At 40.4% G+C, this 19,203-nt stretch overlaps 1 protein-coding gene across 1 annotated transcript in view; it reads left to right on the plus strand.

Moving 5' to 3' along the window:
* LOC139733540 (single-stranded DNA-binding protein 3-like) overlaps positions 1-19,203 on the plus strand; it is a 175,873-nt gene that overhangs the window by 139,659 nt on the left and 17,011 nt on the right. The window contains exons 8-10 of the mRNA XM_071644347.1: positions 13,928-13,983; positions 14,436-14,500; positions 15,201-15,237. Coding sequence (XP_071500448.1) covers positions 13,928-13,983; positions 14,436-14,500; positions 15,201-15,237 — 158 coding nt within the window. The remainder of the gene's footprint in view (positions 1-13,927; positions 13,984-14,435; positions 14,501-15,200; positions 15,238-19,203) is intronic.

Here is a 19,203-nt window from a genome sequence, read left to right on the forward strand (position 1 = left end):
CTTCTTAAGATGAACCCGAGTCAAATAAGAGGCTGCCATACCCTTCTCCCCCCACCCCTGATTATTTCATTCTTGAAGAATGGAGCAAACGCAAGCCTGGAATTCATACCTTTGTTTTTCCTTCCCTCTTGCACAACAAAAAAGGTAGTGGTGATCAGACGGATTTGTCACGCCACCATTCTTCCTTTTCCAAATGGTACATTGGTGCTGTGCAAACCCGGAAAGCATGAGTGGTGGGTATTTGTGGGGTATGCAATGTTATACGAGACGACTTTGAGAGGTTTGCTGTTGTACTGTTTCTGTTCTTGCCCTCTGGAGTCAAGTATGTCACATCGATATATAATGGTCACATTACGCGTGGGGACACGCACTCGTAGAGTACACTGTAAATGTGGAAAATAGCAGAAATTGACCCTCATGTACTGTATGACATGCAGAGAAGCACTTGTATGTACCCATCTATTGCAATGCCAGTAACATGCTGCCTTAAAATAGATAACAATACCAAAAGACGCAAAATAAAAAATTAATATACAGGCATTCCAAGGAATACGACATTGTGAATGGCATATAAATATTTCATTCTTTTTTTTTATTTCATCAAGTGTACTGTTACTGTGAAATTAACAAGTTGTGAAGATATTAGAGCAGAATTGCAGTGTATCTTGAAAAGAGAATATTTTTTTTTTATGCTTCTCATCCTACCTCTGTGGTTCTCAATCATAAATATAACTACTCATGAAATTGTTTTGCAAGTTCCACATTGCTAGAAAGTATCTTTGTTAAATATGCAGTGTTTATATAGTGTATATACAGTGTGTTTCTTGTATGTCAAGACAATAATATCTTCTTTCCTTTAACAAGGCAATCTATATACTACTTGAAACTTGAAGCCAAAAATGTTAAAAATGTTGCCATAAATGCATTGTCACCTGTTGGTCCTTTAGCATATAGCTGAGGGTTGAAGGTTTGCCAGGCTAAGTGTCACCTGTAGCAACCATTAAGCTTCTTGTCATTTGCAAGTGCGAAAAAAAGAAAATCACAGTTAGAGTCGCCACACTTGACCCGCACGCTGGTGAGGGCAGGTGCAGATTCATTGATCCGCCTAGGTGCAATTATCCGTATTGTAAATATGCATTTCGCGGGGATACCAAAGGCGGGTTCACTTCCAGTGGTGGCGGCAGAGAGATCAGACTTGTGCGAAGCTTGGAAAAAGAGATTAGAATGTCTGTGACTCCATTGTTTTCCACCCTCAACTTTTAGTATTTTTGTTTTTTGTTGTTTTAAGGTAGCAGTGATTTAGAGAGGCCAATCTCGCTGTTAAATTGTGAAAAATGAGATGATTATATTTTTTTTCCCTTCCAGTGAAGGTGTTTTAAAGTGCTCAAGTGCTATCGGCATTTTGTTATGCTTTCAAAGATTCTGATTAAACCAGAGTTATTCTAAAATAGATGATATGAACTAGTTGTGTTTGTGAGATGAAGAATATATAGTCACAACAATGCCCATGAGATCATTGATTTTTAAGCTTAGAACCGTCTTTTTTTTCATATTTTGGTGAAAGCACAAATTATTAGCATTGGAATTGTATTCACTCTGCGATCAGCAGCTGAAGTTCAATAGTTTACACTGTCCCAATAGATGCCAATGTACCAGGGTATCAAAACAGGTTGTGCTTTTTATCATTGTGAATTATGGTTAAAGTTCAGTAGGGAATTTTACTGCAGATTAGGTGACTGTAGTGATATGGTGTAGACGCGAAGGAAATGAATATATTGCTTGATCTGCTCAGAATGTCAGACGACGGAACTTAAGTGCAGCATGCAGCGAGTGATGAGTTTATTACCAGTGATCTTGGGAAAGCATCAACATTGCTTTAGAAGCAAAGAAAATGCCTCAATAAGAGACAAAGCAGCATTCTGTGTTCATTCTTGTCATGTTGATGTTTATAGAGAAAAGGAAGAAGTGCAGGAAAGAGAAAAAAACCGAATCAGAAGAATGTGGATTTTAATCCAAATTTGGCTGTCAGTTTTTTGACTTGGCATTACTCGCTGGGATTTAGATATTGAGCTCTCATTCTCTTGCGGGGGAGAATGGGTCTTAAATTAATTGTGACACATGGATTCATCGTGGTTTATTAGCAGGGGCCCCATCCCGGAATTATCTCTCCCAATTGATGGATTTTATGGAAGCATAATGCTCTTTTCTGTCTGTGGTCATGCTAGTCTCCATGGGCAGACTTCATTTTTTCCCCTTTTAACCTTCAGAATAGTGTTTTCCCTCTCCCATGAGACAAAGCAACTGATACCATGAGTCTTGATGATACCTTACCATTAGTACTATCTGTACCTACATTATCTTGCTTGTTTGTATTTTAAATGTCAGTGCCGTCAGTGCCAAGTTTATACAGCATTTAGAAAAACTTGATTTTTTTTTGGAAATTCTTCTTAGCCAAGATGTCATCTGTTCTTCTAATGTAAGTCTGTGATGGTGAATGCAATACACTGTGATGGTAAGATGATACCGTGTTGTATACATTACATGTTACAAGGCAGATTTATGTGCTGTTCAAACTTGCCCACTTCCGCAGATTTCATTGCAGCTACGGATATGTACGTTGTTACAGTCGCAGAAGCCACACTGATCAATTTTCATCTGATTTAAGCCCATCTATATGCTCCTTGCCCGCCGTAACCTGTGCCATCTCATCTCGCGGACAAAAGAATAGGTGTAGAGCGCGTCTATTCACAAGTCATGTAATGGAGAAAGCTGCCAAAAGGAGGAGCAAAGGCACGCATATTATGAGATCTAAGTTCTGATGGAATCAATAGTTAATCACCCCATGGCCGTTCAGAGTACAAAATGTAATTTGGCCCCCCTCTACATCAAGCAGAGCACTGAATACCACGTAAGATGCATCACTGTCACAGCAGGAATGACGCGATGATTTGAGTTTGTATTAAAAAACGCTCACTGCCATTTTAGCAACAGGATTTCATTTAAAAGGCATCCTGCCCTATACAAGGCAGCAATCTTCCTTTCTTTTTCCGTTTCTTTTTTACCCAGTGTGGAAAAAAAAGGAAAAGAAAAACGAGGCCTTTCAACAAATTGAATTGTCACTCAAGGAATATCTCAAGGGTTCTTCTTTGCCCCACCCCCCTTTCTTGTTCAGTGCTGCCAGATTGTCAAAATTAATCATACTGACAGGATGACCTAGTTACAAACAATTTACTGGCAAAGCGATTATCCGTGTGGCAATCTGAAATGTGTTGCCCATCCGTCTCAATTTCGGATTGTCTTATTATTGCTTTTGCGCTTAATGGTATGCGGAGTGCAAATATGACCCTGTGTTGTAATTTATTGAATTTAAACTTGTATGTACTTGATTTGAATGTTGGGCTTTTGAAGTCGATGAAGCTTTCTTTTGATGGTAATTTAACAATGTTATTTCTTAAATGCATGGATACATTGTTGATATTACTCCTGAATGATATATATCCATGTGGAATAGCTCATTTGCTAGGAAGAGAAATACTCTTAGGTGATTTTTTTTTTTTTTTTTTGGGGGGGGGGGAGGGGGTGAAATCTCTGAATGAAAGAAATATAAGCACATTTGTCAGTTTCAGACATGCAACATACTGTGGGATTATAAAAGATGGCTTGTACTGTTTTGTAGTGGAGTATCAGAAGGGATGTATAAAATTTTTGTCAAATAAAGAGGTGCTCCTTCAGGTTTTGTTTTGTTTTTTGTTTTTTAAAAACCACTCAGGTTGTTCCACCATGTCTAACTTTGGAGCTTTTAAAAAGTATGTTTCCTGGTTTATTTTGCAAAGGAGTTGATATGCTGCGATTTAAAAGGGACATTAAGTTTTGCTTTTAGGAGGAAAAGGGAGAGCATGTCTGCAACTTGTAAGCTTGTTAGGTGAGAGTTACGAGAGAGATGGATCTCAGTTGTGCAAGAGATCAGACTGTTGATGTGCCCAGTGGGATGCATTGTCAGGTGACTTTGTGATGTTTGCTTGCATTTAACTGATCTGTTGATTCCCCCCACCCCCCTTACTTCCCTTGTATTAACAGTCACTTTCAAAATAGAGCTTCTTTGCTGGGCATGCAAGCGCAGTCTAATGTCAAATGATAAATCTTCTCACTGAATGATGGCCAGGATCTGCCAAGAAATATTGTATTATACACAATACAAATGATTTCACTGATGTATGCATACATGTAAAGATATATATTTATTTATGTTTTTTTTTTTATTGTCGCTTGCAATGGCTACATCAGTTCTCCAGACAATAATGACCACCCAAGAATTCCCCTCACGCTGCTATTTATTGGACTAGAAGCCCTGTCATTGTGTCAATACACAAAAGTGGCTGCCATTAGCCGCTGACATTTAAGACTATTTTCTCCTCCAAGCCATGGGAAGTAATGCCCTCTGTAATTACAGTACTTCTTGCCTACTTTAGGCTTAGCATCCTCCTCCCGAAACCAAATTGTGAGACTTGTTGTGACGGTAACAGGAGATGCAATTTGAGGTTCTCTTTCTATACTATTTATTTAGAAAGGTTTTTTTTTCGTTCTTTTTTATTTCAGGTATACATGTGTATGCTTGTTTCCATGGCAATGCAGTTAATGTGATTTTAACAATACTACAGTTATAGAACTATGTTCAGTATTTGACCACCTGAGATATTCCATTCAAATGTATTTTCCATTGAAAATATGATGACTGCTACTGTCAGTGCTCATTGTTAAGCAACCAGAAGGACACTAATCTTAAAGGTCTGATGTATCGTTCCATGTTTCCCTCGGGGGAATGTCAGCTTGCCCATAACACGTACGTGGCCACTCTCTTCAGTTGAGCTGTTTAGTACACGCTAAACTCATCAATCAAACTAATATCGTACTCGAGCTCATCAGTTGTGGTATTCCCCCGACTCAGACTTATCAGTTGTGCTATCATCCTAATCAAGCGCATCAATTGCACTATCACCGCACTATTACCCATAACCAAATGCATCAGTAGCTTGACTGTCGCACATCGAACACACACAAACAGGCCTCTCTTGCCATATCACACACAAACTCTCTACTTGACGCAGCCAAGAAGAGTTAGAGAGAGAGAGAGAGAGAGAGAGAGAAAGGTGGGGGGGGGATGGGAGACGGAGGGATGAAGAGAAACTGAAGACACAATTTAAGAGTGATTTACCTCAAAGATGCCGCTCATTGGTGTCATTCTCCTCACTGACGTCCAGGGTGCGATGGATGGGCGGGTCAGTCAGTCTGGTCAGGCGTCCATCCGTTTACTCATGAAATTCATCGAGAGGGATAGATGGCACGGGCGAGGAGGTGTCGGATTCTTCTTGCTAGCTTCTAGAAGGGCGGAGCAGGTGTATGCTGCCCGGTGTAGCCCCAGCAGAGTTGGCGGAGAGAATGGCGGAGGGTGGGATGTTTACCCAAAACCTACCTTCCCTCCACAAACATTTTGTCAATCCACTTTGGGCTCCCCGTGAAGGGTTGTGATTGATGGGGGGAGACTGCGGGAGTCGCCCTCGATATTTTTCACCTAAATGGATAAATTGGACAAGGTCTCCGGCAGATAATGCTGAAATAGTGCAAGCAATTCAGACAGGAGATCTTGACAAATGCACGTCAATAGAGCCAGACCGGGGTTCGTGGCACAGATAGATTTGTAGTAGAAGTGCTTCACTCTGGTGAAGACGGAATGGAGAAAATGGGTTTCGTGACATCAGCAGAAAGAAAAATACCCGTGCCCAGTGAAAATGGAAATCACTGTAAGCTTGAGCAGCTGCGTGACCATTGTTTCTTGGCTTAGAAGTTGTTATCAGGGCAAGCCCAAATTTTTCTGAATTACACATTCTGTGACACATCGATCATCAGTTGTTCCCATGGCAACATGATTGAGATGATAACAACGGGAGTTTAGTTGTAAGTGTGTGCATTGATGTATGATTCGAAAGTGAGTGAAGTAGATGTGTTTACTCCAGGATTTGTTGGTGGCCACAATAATGAGCAATTAGTGTTTCACTCCCGCATCCTGGTGACACCATGCTCCACACAGCCTTGTGGGTTAGTGGCACATCGGTCATCGACAACAGTCTCGTATCGGTGAATGAAGAATGTGGAATAATTTTCCCTGACATATCTATCTTTCAGATCGGAGGATGAATTGTCTGTGAGATTGTCAAGTGTTGCTCATTGACGAGTAACACTAACGTACAAAGACATTGTCTATCTCAAGTGAAAAGAAAAAGGGCCATTTTTGTTGTTGTTGTTCTTATTGTTGTTGATTTGGTGAGAAATTGGAACCATGCTTCATGCAACAGTATGAAAGTAGGATATAAGTTTTGGACCAAAGTTAATTAGATTTTCCCTGCAGTCATCACATTGGCAATACAGTTATGGTAACTCCGTAATGGTACTGTCGTAAGGTCTTTATGAATACCCTTTTTAAAAAAATTTGTGATCACTGGTAAAGGCGGATTCTGAGCCGTGCTAAGTAGCAATCACATCTCTAAGTACATTGCAATCGTCACAAGATTAATTGTCAAGACTACTGAAGGATTTCTCATCACCACAGTAGAGTGTAATGCTAAGAGAAAATTCACATCACAAACTTATTTCAGGTGATTTGAAATACAGTTTACTTCACCCTCTTGCATAAAAGCATTGAGCTTTTTCAAGCAGGAACACATTATCATGTCCCTGCCACTTCTTACTGTGTACAAGGACATGACAGGACTCGTAATGAATTACGTGGATGGAATGAAAATATTTCCCTCATAGCTGCTGTAGGGGAGAGGCTGAAAGTTGAATGACTTCGTTTCTTTTAAGTGCCTGGATTTCTCAACCTAGATGTAGTGCTTAATGTTGCTTTTCGTTTGGAACGGGTTGAACTGCGTTCAAAGGAAAGGAGCACGACTTGCCACATGTTTATTACACCACAGGAACATGTTTTGTGCCTTAACGTTTGGGCTGTAGTCTCGGGGGACATTCAGTTGATGTGTTTCAGCAACTTTACACTACAGAGATCTTAGTCAGTGCATATCTGAGTATTTAAAACCTAAGTGTTATTAAGAAAAGTAAAACAGGAAAATAAAGCAGCACCTTTACAAAGATCTTACTCAGTGGAGGAACCCAAGCTCTTTTGCATTGTTAAGAAAAAGCGAGACAAGAAAAAGCAAAACAAAAAAAACATTGCTGAACGATGCCCTGCCCCTCCCACTTTTCCCTGATGGAAAAAAAAAAATGTCACTTTTTGTTTCCATTTTGCTAGAATATATTCCCCATAAATGTATGAGCGTAAACATTTATGCAGATATCCAGTTAACTATTATCCCATGAAGTGAATGTTTGTCCACTGGCTTATAAACGCATACATTACATCTTGAAAAATGCACGTCCTGTCGAAATCGCACACATATCAGGTGTATGGGATTTGCAGCTGATCCATACAGAGAATCCATCAAAGGTTTCGGTGGTGAATTCCACCTGGTGAATCATTCATGACTTTTTTCCATTTCTCTGATTGAATGCCACTTACATAGGGAAATTGGGTGGCTTTACGGCATATTTAACTTTAACCAACCGATCTCAGTTTATGTGACCTCTGTGAAGAATTCCATTTGTTTTGAGAACATGCTTTCTAAATGTTTGATAACTCTTGTGTCAGCTAATATACACTTATACATGATATGCCTACTATGTCGTCATTATCACGTTGGAACATTTACTGTGCCGACATCGATATATAAAGATTCACAACCTCGCCAGGCCTGGCGAGGAGAACCAGCATTGCTAATCACTGCTGACAAAGGAGACCACGCACGAAGCGCAAATGTATGTTTACGACGAGAACTTACCTTTGGAGTGCGTGTGACGCACACTCCGTTGGCTCTCCGGAGGATTCGCAGCGCCCAAGCAGATTGTGCGGAGTAAAGTCCTGAAGTTGTGAAAACAAGTGGATAAGGTGTTGTTAAACACAAGTAAGGAGGCTGAGCTGCCCGAGCACACGGTACGATGCGGACAGCGAGACAGACAAACACGTAATTTAGAATAACCATGTATTCACAGAGTGGGTAGAGATCTAGCGGTCGGGCCTGTCGAGGCGGTTTCTCTGCGCAGCGATGCAGGTTGGAAATTGGAAACGGACGAAATGACGGCGGGAGAGCCGGGGCTGGCTGATGAAGCAGTGAGCAGAGAGCGTTTGACAGTTGTTCCGCGGCCGACAAGAGTTGTCGTCGTGAAATATTGCGGTGAAATTACCTCCGGGGGCCCTCTCTCTCCCACTCTCTCTGTATGCATGCACTCCACGGAGCAATAAAACTTGTGAAGCCGGCATGGGCAAATCACGATAAAAACTCTTTGCTGTCATGTTCTCCCGGTCTCTCTCCAAGCAGGAGGCTTTTCCCTTTTCTGCTCTCACTTCAGGATTTGGTTGAGGTAAATCCATAATATTAAGCTCCCTGGCAGCTGGGGAAGTAAACCCATTAACTGATCGTGTTTCCCAGCGGATGAGGAATGTTAGGAGTTCACTTCGGAAAGGAGAGGGGGGGAAAAAAGACGAGGAGAAGAAGAAGAAAGCATTGAGTAGGTGAAGAGAGAAGGAGAGAAACGAGAGAGGGTAAGTATCCGACAGAGGAGGGCAAAGAGTTGGGATTGCCGTCCGACTCCAGCGGCCCACGGCGTCTTGAATGAAACATGGTCACTATCTCGATAGCTATTTAGCCTCCTGGCTGTGTGGAGGGGCTCGGCTGCTATTTGTCATTCATCAGCGCTGGTAAGTGCCACCAATGTTGGCTCTGACATCCCATCTGTCTGGCTCCGCTCATGAATAAACATGAAGCAGGGGGGGGGGGGAAACATGTTTACCAATGGCCGATGACTGCTCGGGGTTCATGCATATACATGAAGATTGGAGATACTCACAGACTGCCGCAATAATGGCTGACTGGGAAAGATACGGAGTCAGAGAATGGAGGATTTGACAATCCTTGAGTGCTTATGCATGAATTCAGAGCTGTAAAAGAAGTATTATGAGGCGGTATATTTTCAGTGCAAATCCTGACAGCGTCAAGTTGATGCTAAATGGTGCATGCATTGGTGATGCTGATGTTGCCATAGCAGCTGAATCCAATATAAATCTATGAATCACACAATTCCTCAGCACTCACTATTCACAGCCCTATCTGAAATTCTACTCTACACTGTTTTTTTTTTTTTTTTTGGTGACTGAGTGTGTGTATGTGTGTGTGTGTAGTATTGTATATCTTCTCCCCCCCCCCCCCCCCCCCCCCCACTTCAGTCATGCATAAACATGACTTCATATACGTCCAACATCCAATTGAAAAGCAGCATCAATGATGGGTGGGTCATTCACCCATTTCTGGGTGGCTCATGCATAAACATGAGGATGGACTCTCCCATTCCATGGATCAGTGTGTGTTGATAACAGACGAATCCTCATTGAGGAGCAAGGGTATTAGCAATGGAGGTAAGCATCCTTCTCAGATAGCATATCAACACATCTTGTTTATGTATAAATAGTGGGGGCAAAAATGGTACATGAGAAGTGATGTGCAAGAGACAAGGTGACACTAATGGAGGGCAAGATGTTTTGGGTCCATGAAGTCATGGATCCCCCCCCCCCCCCCCCTTTCATCCCTGCTTTGGTCCCCTGCCATGTGAGTGGAGACTGTCTGAATAGAGAAGCACTCATGTGAATGGTGACTGTACAAGTCAAGGCTAAACATGGGAGGTGCGTCAGGTCTGTCAGTCAGGCTGTCTGTCAGCTGGAAAAGGACCTGTCACTGGAGAAGGACCTGTCACTAGAAAAGGATCTGTCACTAGAAAAGACCTGTCACTGCCAAAATCAGGAGGGCAGGCTGAAAGAACATGACTGCCCTGTCTCTCTGCCCAAGGCTATAAATCACACATGATGAATTGCACCATTTTTCTTCCTTCCCCCATTTTTTCCAAGCAGATTGACAAGAGGTGATTTATTACGTTGCTGATATCAGATCTGTCTGGGCAGGGATAAATGATCCCAATTCCAGCTAATAGCTCCTCTATTAGAAGTTACCAGTATTGTGGGCATTGTACCATCTCTGATGCTCATCAGGTAATTTATTCAGTCGGATGAGAAAAAGGTCAAGTAAGAAGCAACTTTTCTGCCCCCGAGGAAATCCCCTCCAATTAAACTTAAGAAAAGAGATACTGTATGTTTGAGGATTGTGGTCGCTACTGTTGTTGTTGATTGTTGTTGTCTGTAATTTTTGCGGGGGGGGGGGGGGGGGGGGTAAAGGAATCAAAATGACATGGGAAGAAGCTATGGAAGAAGAAGCACTACCATCACACTATTAATATGGCATGATACTTTCAAATAGGCCCGCACCATACTAGGCCCCTCATGACGAGAAACAAGGCCTCTAGAATGGTTTTTATTCGGTTAACAACATTTTTGAAGGTTGTAGCAATATTTCGGATTGACAAAAACAGACATAGGGCTCTGAAGAGCTTGTCAGCTGTCAGTGTTACCAGCTTATTGTGATGAGGTGCATACAAAATAATATTAGGATTTAAGAAAAATCAGTGTGATTACTGTATACGCCATATATTTTGCAAAGTTTTCATCATAGCGAATTTTGCAAATCGTGTGCCATTTGCAAATTTAACAACATGTGAAGTGATTAACTATGACCTTGACATGAATGCGACGTGCACACACACGTCTCCCTTCCATTACTGTACTCTACGATAAAAAATTTAACCACTCACAAAATTGTTGTAATGTCCTGATTCACGAAAAGAAATTGACTTGCTAATGTTATAAAGTCCTGATTCACACAAATTGACTCCCTAAATACTCCCCGAATATATGGCATATAGGCCTACAGTACGCTTCTTATTGCTGTTGACCTTCAAAAGTTTTTCTTTCATATGACACTTTACGAAAGAAATACCTTTTGAAATCTGTACATGCAGTAGGACTGAGAAGACCTTTGACCTCAAAGACATGTCCCAAAACGCATCTAATGAGACAACTCAGTCAGGACTATCAATCATTGTACACCCTTTCTCCTTGGGATTACAGTATTTTTCTTGGAGCCACCTTCTATGCACTGCCCTTTATTGCCCCAACATGAGTGGTGTTGAAACCTCAATAGGGCGATTGGAGAGCTATGACAGAGATTGTTGGTCTCTATGTTGTTGGTTTTTTTTTTATCACTCCCACAAATATCATTGCAAGGATGATCTCCCTATGTGAATTGATTGATGCCCTAAACGTGTTTGAAGAGTCCCCACCCCCACAGTGCTTGAAGGGGGTATTCTTTTACCCTCCTTTTTTTCTTTTTGAGAGTGATTTCATCGCCTTGATAGAAAGCATACAACTGGTGGGACTTGGGCAGATGCAGGTGGTTTCCCATGGCAACCAAAATCTGCCATCTCCTATAGATGAAGTGTGATAAATGGCTGTTTCTAAGTGTTATGCTTCCATGTCCTAGCCAATCAATCATCCTGAAAAAAAAAAGTAAGTAGGAAATTTGTTAAATGTAGGCTACAGGTGAGCTATTCTTCACTACTCAGCAAATGAGATACATGGATGTACATATATACATGTAGCTCTAACAGCTCTCTTTTCCCCGTGTGTTTTTGTCTGTAATTGTATACAAGATCTACCGGAGACATAATAATACTATATTGTCTCTACAAGGGAATACATAATGTGTACAATGTATGTAGTGTTCTTGGCTGTAAAACAGTCTGAAGGAAACTGTAGTAGTAAGATGGATGAGATGCCTTATTCCTTACCATGACAGGCAAGCCAGAGGGCTCCCCGGTCTTTTAGGAACACAACATACAGTTTGCATCGAATGGGAGTAATTTCAGCAACAATGCAACAAGTTCTACAACCTGTTTTAATAGTTGTAAGCATGCATGTGTTGCTGTTGTCCAGCAGCAGTCATTGCAACCTGCATCCAATGGAAAATCTCCCTACGAGAAAAGTGACAAAATGCTGCTTAGACCACGAGGGCGAACATTTCAGCTCAAAAATCCAATACTTTGATATCTTATCAAATGTTTGTTTGAATCCCTGTTGAAATTAGTCATCTTCAAGTTATGTTGTGGTATAATTGGACATTGGGGTTTGACAGCTGAAAACATTGGAAGAATTTAAATCTAAAATACCAGATCATATTTTTAGGAAGCATCCCTTCGTGCGTCGAGGAAAGTGTGCCGTCAGTCGTCAAAAGAATGATACTGATAAAGCAGTGTGAAGTTAGAGCTTTGCAAATGCACTTAACAGCTTGTTGGGTTTGTAAAGTGGGTGAAATTATAGACGGGAGGGAAAGAAGGGAAGTGGGCATAAGATTTGGAAATGGGGAAAGACAAATGCGAGATGTCAGTGATTGATCGCCTAAGGCGTCCATCTTGCAACCATCTGACATCTGAACAAACAGGACTCAATTTACCACATGCAAATTGGCAAATTCATTGGATTGGCCGTGCAATTGACGTCTTGCTTCAGACCACATTCAATACTTGACCCTGCAGCTATTGCAGGATGAAACTAGCAGTTATTTCAGTGTTGATTGTAACCCAATCCAGAAATTCGGTTTTCCCCCGCTACCCCCTCGTAGGAGAGAGGCCCCGTCATCGGGAATGTTTATTTCTGTGGCTCAAGTGTTGAATTCGAATAATGGTGGATTCGGGACAGTGGACTACTTTTCTCCCAGAATGCGTTTTTGCATCCGACCAATTTGCGCACGCACGAGAGTCTCGAAAAGCCACAAAGCGTGATTAATCTGCGCTGGCTCCAACAGAGTGGTCTAGATTTTGGAGTTGAACACAAACCTGTAAATCAATCTCCATTGTATAAATGCCTCTCTTTGAATGATATCAAGAGGCATGGGCTTTTGGCCGGTTCACACTGCCTGTCCAAATCAATATTTATGTTCCTCGAATCAAGTCAAATGTCTTTCATATATCCACTTCTCCATCGGAACCATGGACATCCTCAATTGATGGAAAGCTTGGCGAAACAAAATTTTTGAATGTGAGAAAGAAAGAGAGAGTGAGAGGGATAAGAGAAAGAAGGAAAGAATGTAAGAGAGCTAGGGATTGAGGTTAAGCACTTTCACCAGAAACCAGTTCAGCCTTAAAAAAAGAGGAAGAAATAAATTTTGTTTGTAGACACATCCATCCCAGAGACTGCATAACCTCTTTACAGTGGAGGGAGTGGTTGAGAGACTACATCTGTTTGCGTGAAGATCCGAGTTGCAGAGAGGATTTAAACTTGTTTTTTTTTTTTTGGTGATGTCGTGTGTTTGGAAAGTTGTGAAATGTCATGAGATCGAACAAAAAATCTACCCTTTTATGATTACGATGCATTGTCAAGCAAGTGTTTTGGTAATGAATTAAAGGTATGAACCAGCGTTAAAGAGAAAATGCAATTCATACAATTTGTGAAATAATGCTTTTTATGATTACTTTGCAATATCTCCCTGATGATGCATGATGAACATATCATTTGTACCTTATATTTTGGAGAGTTTTTATTTTTGCAAATTTTTTGAGTCAGTATTGACAAATTTAACAATACCTGAAAATATGAACTCTATTGTAACTAGTACAAATGCTGTAAATGTCTGCTTCATTTGAGTGATCTTGGAATAATTTTAGGAATGCATTTTGAATGATAACAATTTCTCTGTTCATTGAAATTGTTTTACTCTATGATCACAAATTTAGCCAATCATAAAATTGTCGGGAAGGCTTGATTTGCCAAAAAATTAAGACTCATTATGGTGTATACAGCAGTTAGGGAGAAGCTTAATAGGCTGGAAACTTATGCTGCTATACCATTACGTGTTTGTCTGTTTTTCTGTTGTCTCTTCTCCAGGTCATCCAAGCATAATGGGACCCAGAATGAATCACCCAAGGATGCCCATGAACCCAGTAAGTCCCGGAAAACTTTTACCGTACGGTACCTCTTCCTCCCCTTACTGCCATGAAGCTCATGGACGATAGTTGTTGGCTTCACGTCAAACTTTCACAGAGATCGCAAAGGATTATCAGCTCTTTTTTAAATTCTGACTGGTTCCATTTGCAGACAAGATGTATCTGTTTCTATATCGCGATGCAAAAGCCAAATTTTATTTGCTGCCGTTCACAGATGCACATTTAAGCCTTCTACCACCCAACGTTCTACTGCAAAGGAAGCCTTCAAAGATTTCATTGCAAACAGAAAACAACCCAACTGTCCATTATGCTTCTCTGCATGCCAAATCTTCTCAAGCATCCAGTGGTAAGAATCACTACATTGCATTTTTTTTTAGTCAATATATCTTGCAAAGATATATGTTTTAATCTCTTCTTCTTCTTCTTCTTGTTTCCCCCTCCTCTTGCAGAACTACGGCGGCCCAAGCATGAGGGCTCCCTTAAACTCAATGCCAGGAGGAATGCCTATGTCAATGTAAGTTGGTAAAGGTCAGAGGTCAAATGTGTATAGAGATCAGGATGAAGATCATAGTGTAATGAAGTTTGTGGAAATATGTAATTGCAGGGTTCACAATATGCAGTGAAAAAGGTTAAAGGTGAAGTGAAAAAAGACAAAAGGGAGTTTTACTTTATCAGGAAATGACAGTGACTCTTGCAACATCATTCATAGAGTAAGTTATTGTTTGTCTGTTTGTTTTTCAACTTATATCAGTTCCAAATTGGTCTGGTGTGTTGTGTTTTCTGTTGAACTTCATGTCTTGAAGATGTGTGTAAAAGAGGATACAAATTATTCACAGGAATATCTTGTCACATTGTACAATTGGTAAACTTATCATAATCATATGCAGAGTGCACACACAGCAGCAATTGCACTGGTACAAAATAAGCTGTAGATACTGAATTGTTGCGCTTGTTAATGCAGCCATACCAAGTGCCAAAGTGTGTACTGTAAAATGAGGAATGTTCGTGAATTTCGCGAAGAGCCATGATTCGCAAAATTAAAATGCACACAAAGGCTCTTGTCTACACTATATGCAATGATTGCCAGAGGCACTTCACGAAAATTTCATGCTGTGAAAAAGGCCGTCGGCTCCGATTTGTGAAAATTTCATGTTTTACAGTAACTGATGTAAGCGTCCAATTCTCATCTCTTGTTTTTTTTTCCCCCACCACAGTCCAGGAGGAAGGCCGTGGAACCCCAACACATCGTCGGTAGGTTTTCAGCTTCCAACGTCTAAGCATCAGTTTCTATGCCTCTGCCACGAAGTGGCGCTGGAGGCTTTGTGTGTTCTTTTCCTTTGACATGATGAAGTACAATTAACTTGTTCTCTCCACAAAAGTTTTTTTTCTTTTTATTTGTTTGTAAATATGACATATTAAGGAGTGAGTAAGCCAGCTCAGAGATCAATTCTGCACATTAGCAGGTAAAGGAAGTTTTAAGGGAAAAAAAACGATATAAATGCCACACAGACTTGTAATAAGCAATGTCATGGACAGTGCCTGAATGTTGTTTTTTTTTTTTTGAGATTGCAGACAAAGAGCATTTCTTATCATTCAAGGGAGCTTGTCAACATAAAAAGAAGTTGGATTACATAAGTGGGTAATCTTGCTTCACAACTGGTTTGATTTGATGATCTGTAATTTGGGGTCATTTGAATCATCACAAATTGCGAACTGGCCTAGTTTACTGTACTTCTTCCCTTCTTTTTATGGCGGGGGGAGGGGGAAGGGATGTATTGGGATAATCACTGGCAAGAATGGGGGAGATATGTCAATGGGAATTGCTTTGAAAGCTATGGAGGAAGATGATGAAAATATCATCACCAGAAGTAATTTCATCCACTGTGTAATTTCCACGGCTTAACTTTCATCGGCTTTGAAAGACGAATGCCACGATATAATGGTACTTGATACCCTGAAAGACTTTATGTACAATCTTTGGAGGTTGGTGTGGATTTGTATATTCCATTACAGCTGTGCATCCCTTGTCTGTATAGGCTTAAGGATCGGTTAACATGTAAATTATCTCTAAGGTGCCATTAGTGGGCAGTTGAGAGAAGAACTGGCATTACAGTTTGACTGAAAGATAGTGCCTTTGGCTTTACATTGTGTCTTGCAGTGGCACAGAATTGTTTTAGGAAACAACATCAACCAAAAAGAAAAACTGAAATCAAAATACGATTGGTTAGTAGCATAGGACTTGTGCAGTCAGTAGCGTGATCTAAATGTGGGTTATTTTGTTCTGAACGATAAGCTCTCCCTTAATTGTCTTTTTTTTTTTTCTCTATGTGTATATTGCATAAGCCCCATGTGTTTTTATTTCTTCTTTGAAAGTAGGTTAGGTTCATTCTTAAGTTATTCCCTGTGTTGGCTTTCAGGTCACATTGCAGAAGTCTTCTTACAGGCTTAATTACTGATACAAATGTACAGAAGAAGCTTTTAAAGTGTGCATTAATTTGCATGAATGCACACTTTAAACGCAATCAAACAAAAGCCGTGATACTAAGGCAAAAAAAAAAAAATTGTTGCATTGGCGTAACCCGCCCGACCCTAAAAATTCCGCCGACCCCATGTTTTTTTATTATTTTTTTTTGCTATCGATATCAAATATCTTGTTGATTGCGATCGCGATCGCACAAACCCGGAAGTGGAAACGGCTCTGGGGATATCGGATGTACGAGGGAGAGATCTAGCGCCTCACATAAGCCTTCCTTGATCAGTACGTCATCTGTTTCCAACACGGACACGTACTCTAACAAGATTTATTCAGTGTATACGAAGCATTCAGACTGCGATGTATTGTGCACAGTTTTGCCATAGGTTTCTTGTGTGGAGAACTTACACGAATCTGTATATGTGGGACTGTAATAGAGATCGCCGTGTGCGATGAAAAGATCGTACATATGGGTCAATTTGCATCTATCTTATCTAAGTCAAAATAGTAAAATATGAAGTGAAAACATTCAGGATAGGGATTTCAACATCTTTATATCTTTAAATTCTGTGAAGGGGTATAATTCCAGTAATATCAGCCTCATAAATGATTTGTAGAATAGATGAACACAGCACATTCGGTGCAGCAGTTGTAACTGTTTACTGAGCTGAGCACGAGTTTTACACGTAAAATGCAGGTAGCAAAAAAAAAAAAAAAAAAAAAAAAAAAAATCCGCCCGACCGACCCTATTTGAAAATCTCATGTTACGCCAATGCAACAATTTTTTTTTTTTTGGCCTAAAAGGCTGGAAGATTACAGGCATGCAGTGTTTTACATCTCTGCACAGTTTCATTTTTTCCTTTTTTTTTAAAAGTGTTCTCCACATATATATATTCCACTTATAAGTATAAAAACCGAGACTGATGTTTGAGTGGTGAGAATGCTATGTCTAATACCGAATCTGAATTGGATTTTCTTCCGTCAATGCTAGATAAACTATTCCCAGGCTTCGCCGGGAAGCTTTCCAGTAAGTTCTCAGCATTTCACAGTGTTTCTCTGCATCATTTCAGGCATTTCCCTACCACCCCATCCCCCATCAAACATATATATGTATCTCCAAATGTCAGTATTTCGTGAAAATTGTGTCATTTTTCTCCATGATAAGCCTTGTATGTGGTAGCCCTCGAGTGCATGCGTTACTCACCATAGTTAGGCCCGGCTGTCTTGTCGTATGCCGTCCAGTCCGATCCACAGTGCCGTGTGTCTTGTTGTTCCTCCCCTCCACGAGAATGGATCGTCCCTAGATGTAGCTTGGTGTCAGTTCACTTTGGAGCCCAGAGCCCCAAATCGTGATGGCTTTCAGAGGCCTGTGTTGTGTGTCAGTTGTTACAGTTTGAGTTGCCGTGTACGAGGTTTCACGTCTCTATGTTTCATGTTGTAGATTTTCCATGTACCGAAGCATATAAAAAAGAAGACAATGACAGAAACGTTCGGACATTTCCGAAAAAAGAGAGTAGCATTTTTTTTTTTTTTTTTGCTTATGCGACTCCTTTTTCCTAGTCCTGTACTGTAAATTCAGCTCGTAGGAGTGTGAATACTGAAAACCCATCAGTCATCTCGTATATCAGTTTTCATTACGCATTTGCTATTGCTTGTTGATCTACATTACTACTTTGAAAAAAAAACCCAGAAACATAAAAAAAGGCAGATAAATTCATGCACAAACTCACATCCAAGATAGCCGTGATCACAGTCTCATGAAATCATGCTCAACTGTATGTCCTTTCGCTTTTAGACATTCTGTCATGCTTTACTTAAAATAAAACAGATAAAAAAGAAAGAAAAGCTATGAGAATGCTTAAATGCAAGAGGAGAAATTTAGGGTGTATTTGTGAATGTCATTAGTAAATCAAGGCTTTGAGAGCCATTGCATTCATGCAAAAAGAGCATTCATTGAAACGCTTCATTACACAGCGATGAGACAGATTTTAGGATGGAATTCAGAATGATGTTGATGTTATCATGATAGCTCTCAAGTAGAAGTGATGTTGAATGTATTGATATCAGATGTGGTCGTGTCAACCTTTGTCAATTCTTGATAGTCTAGGATTCGTTTTTACCAAATCCTGAGCTGAAGGGAATTGCCACTTGTTCCGTGTGTGTGGCTTCAAAATGAGAGTAATGATACCATGATTGAGGCTTTTGAGCTTATCTATTCATCACATCTGCATCTGGCATTGCATAAGAGAAGTGAGATAGATGTACAGTTACTGATCATACTCGGATGGATTAGGTAAGAATGGGCGCAACAGGAAAGCAAGATGAGAAAAATAATATTAGATATAAAGCACTTTGAATTGAATGACGTACAAGCTGGTAGCCTCGAGTTTTCAGTTCACAAGGATAAGCCAATGTAATTTTATGTTGATGAATGCGTGAAAGCCAGATGTAGAATGTTCAAACATTGATTTTAGAAGCGAGCTATGTCATGATTCCAGGCCCACCTAAGAATCCTGTACGGTTGTATGTGATTAAACTTTGAAAGCCCTGCTGCCATGGGAAGAAGATATAAGTATTAAAATCAATCTTTTGATTGATTAGAATTATAAATCATTAATCAATTAATATAGCTCGATGCAGAAATCATTAGTTTGAATAGATGCGCAATACCTGCTGCTGTAAGGGATCGGAACCATCACTTGCTATTGGAAAAGAGCGTTGTACTCTAGTGGATAATATGTTGC

The sequence above is a fragment of the Diadema antillarum genome, unplaced genomic scaffold, assembly GCF_040938485.1.
Source record: "Diadema antillarum isolate AM-2024a unplaced genomic scaffold, OU_Dant_1.0 seq00000481_RagTag, whole genome shotgun sequence".
Lineage (NCBI taxonomy): Eukaryota > Metazoa > Echinodermata > Echinoidea > Diadematoida > Diadematidae > Diadema > Diadema antillarum.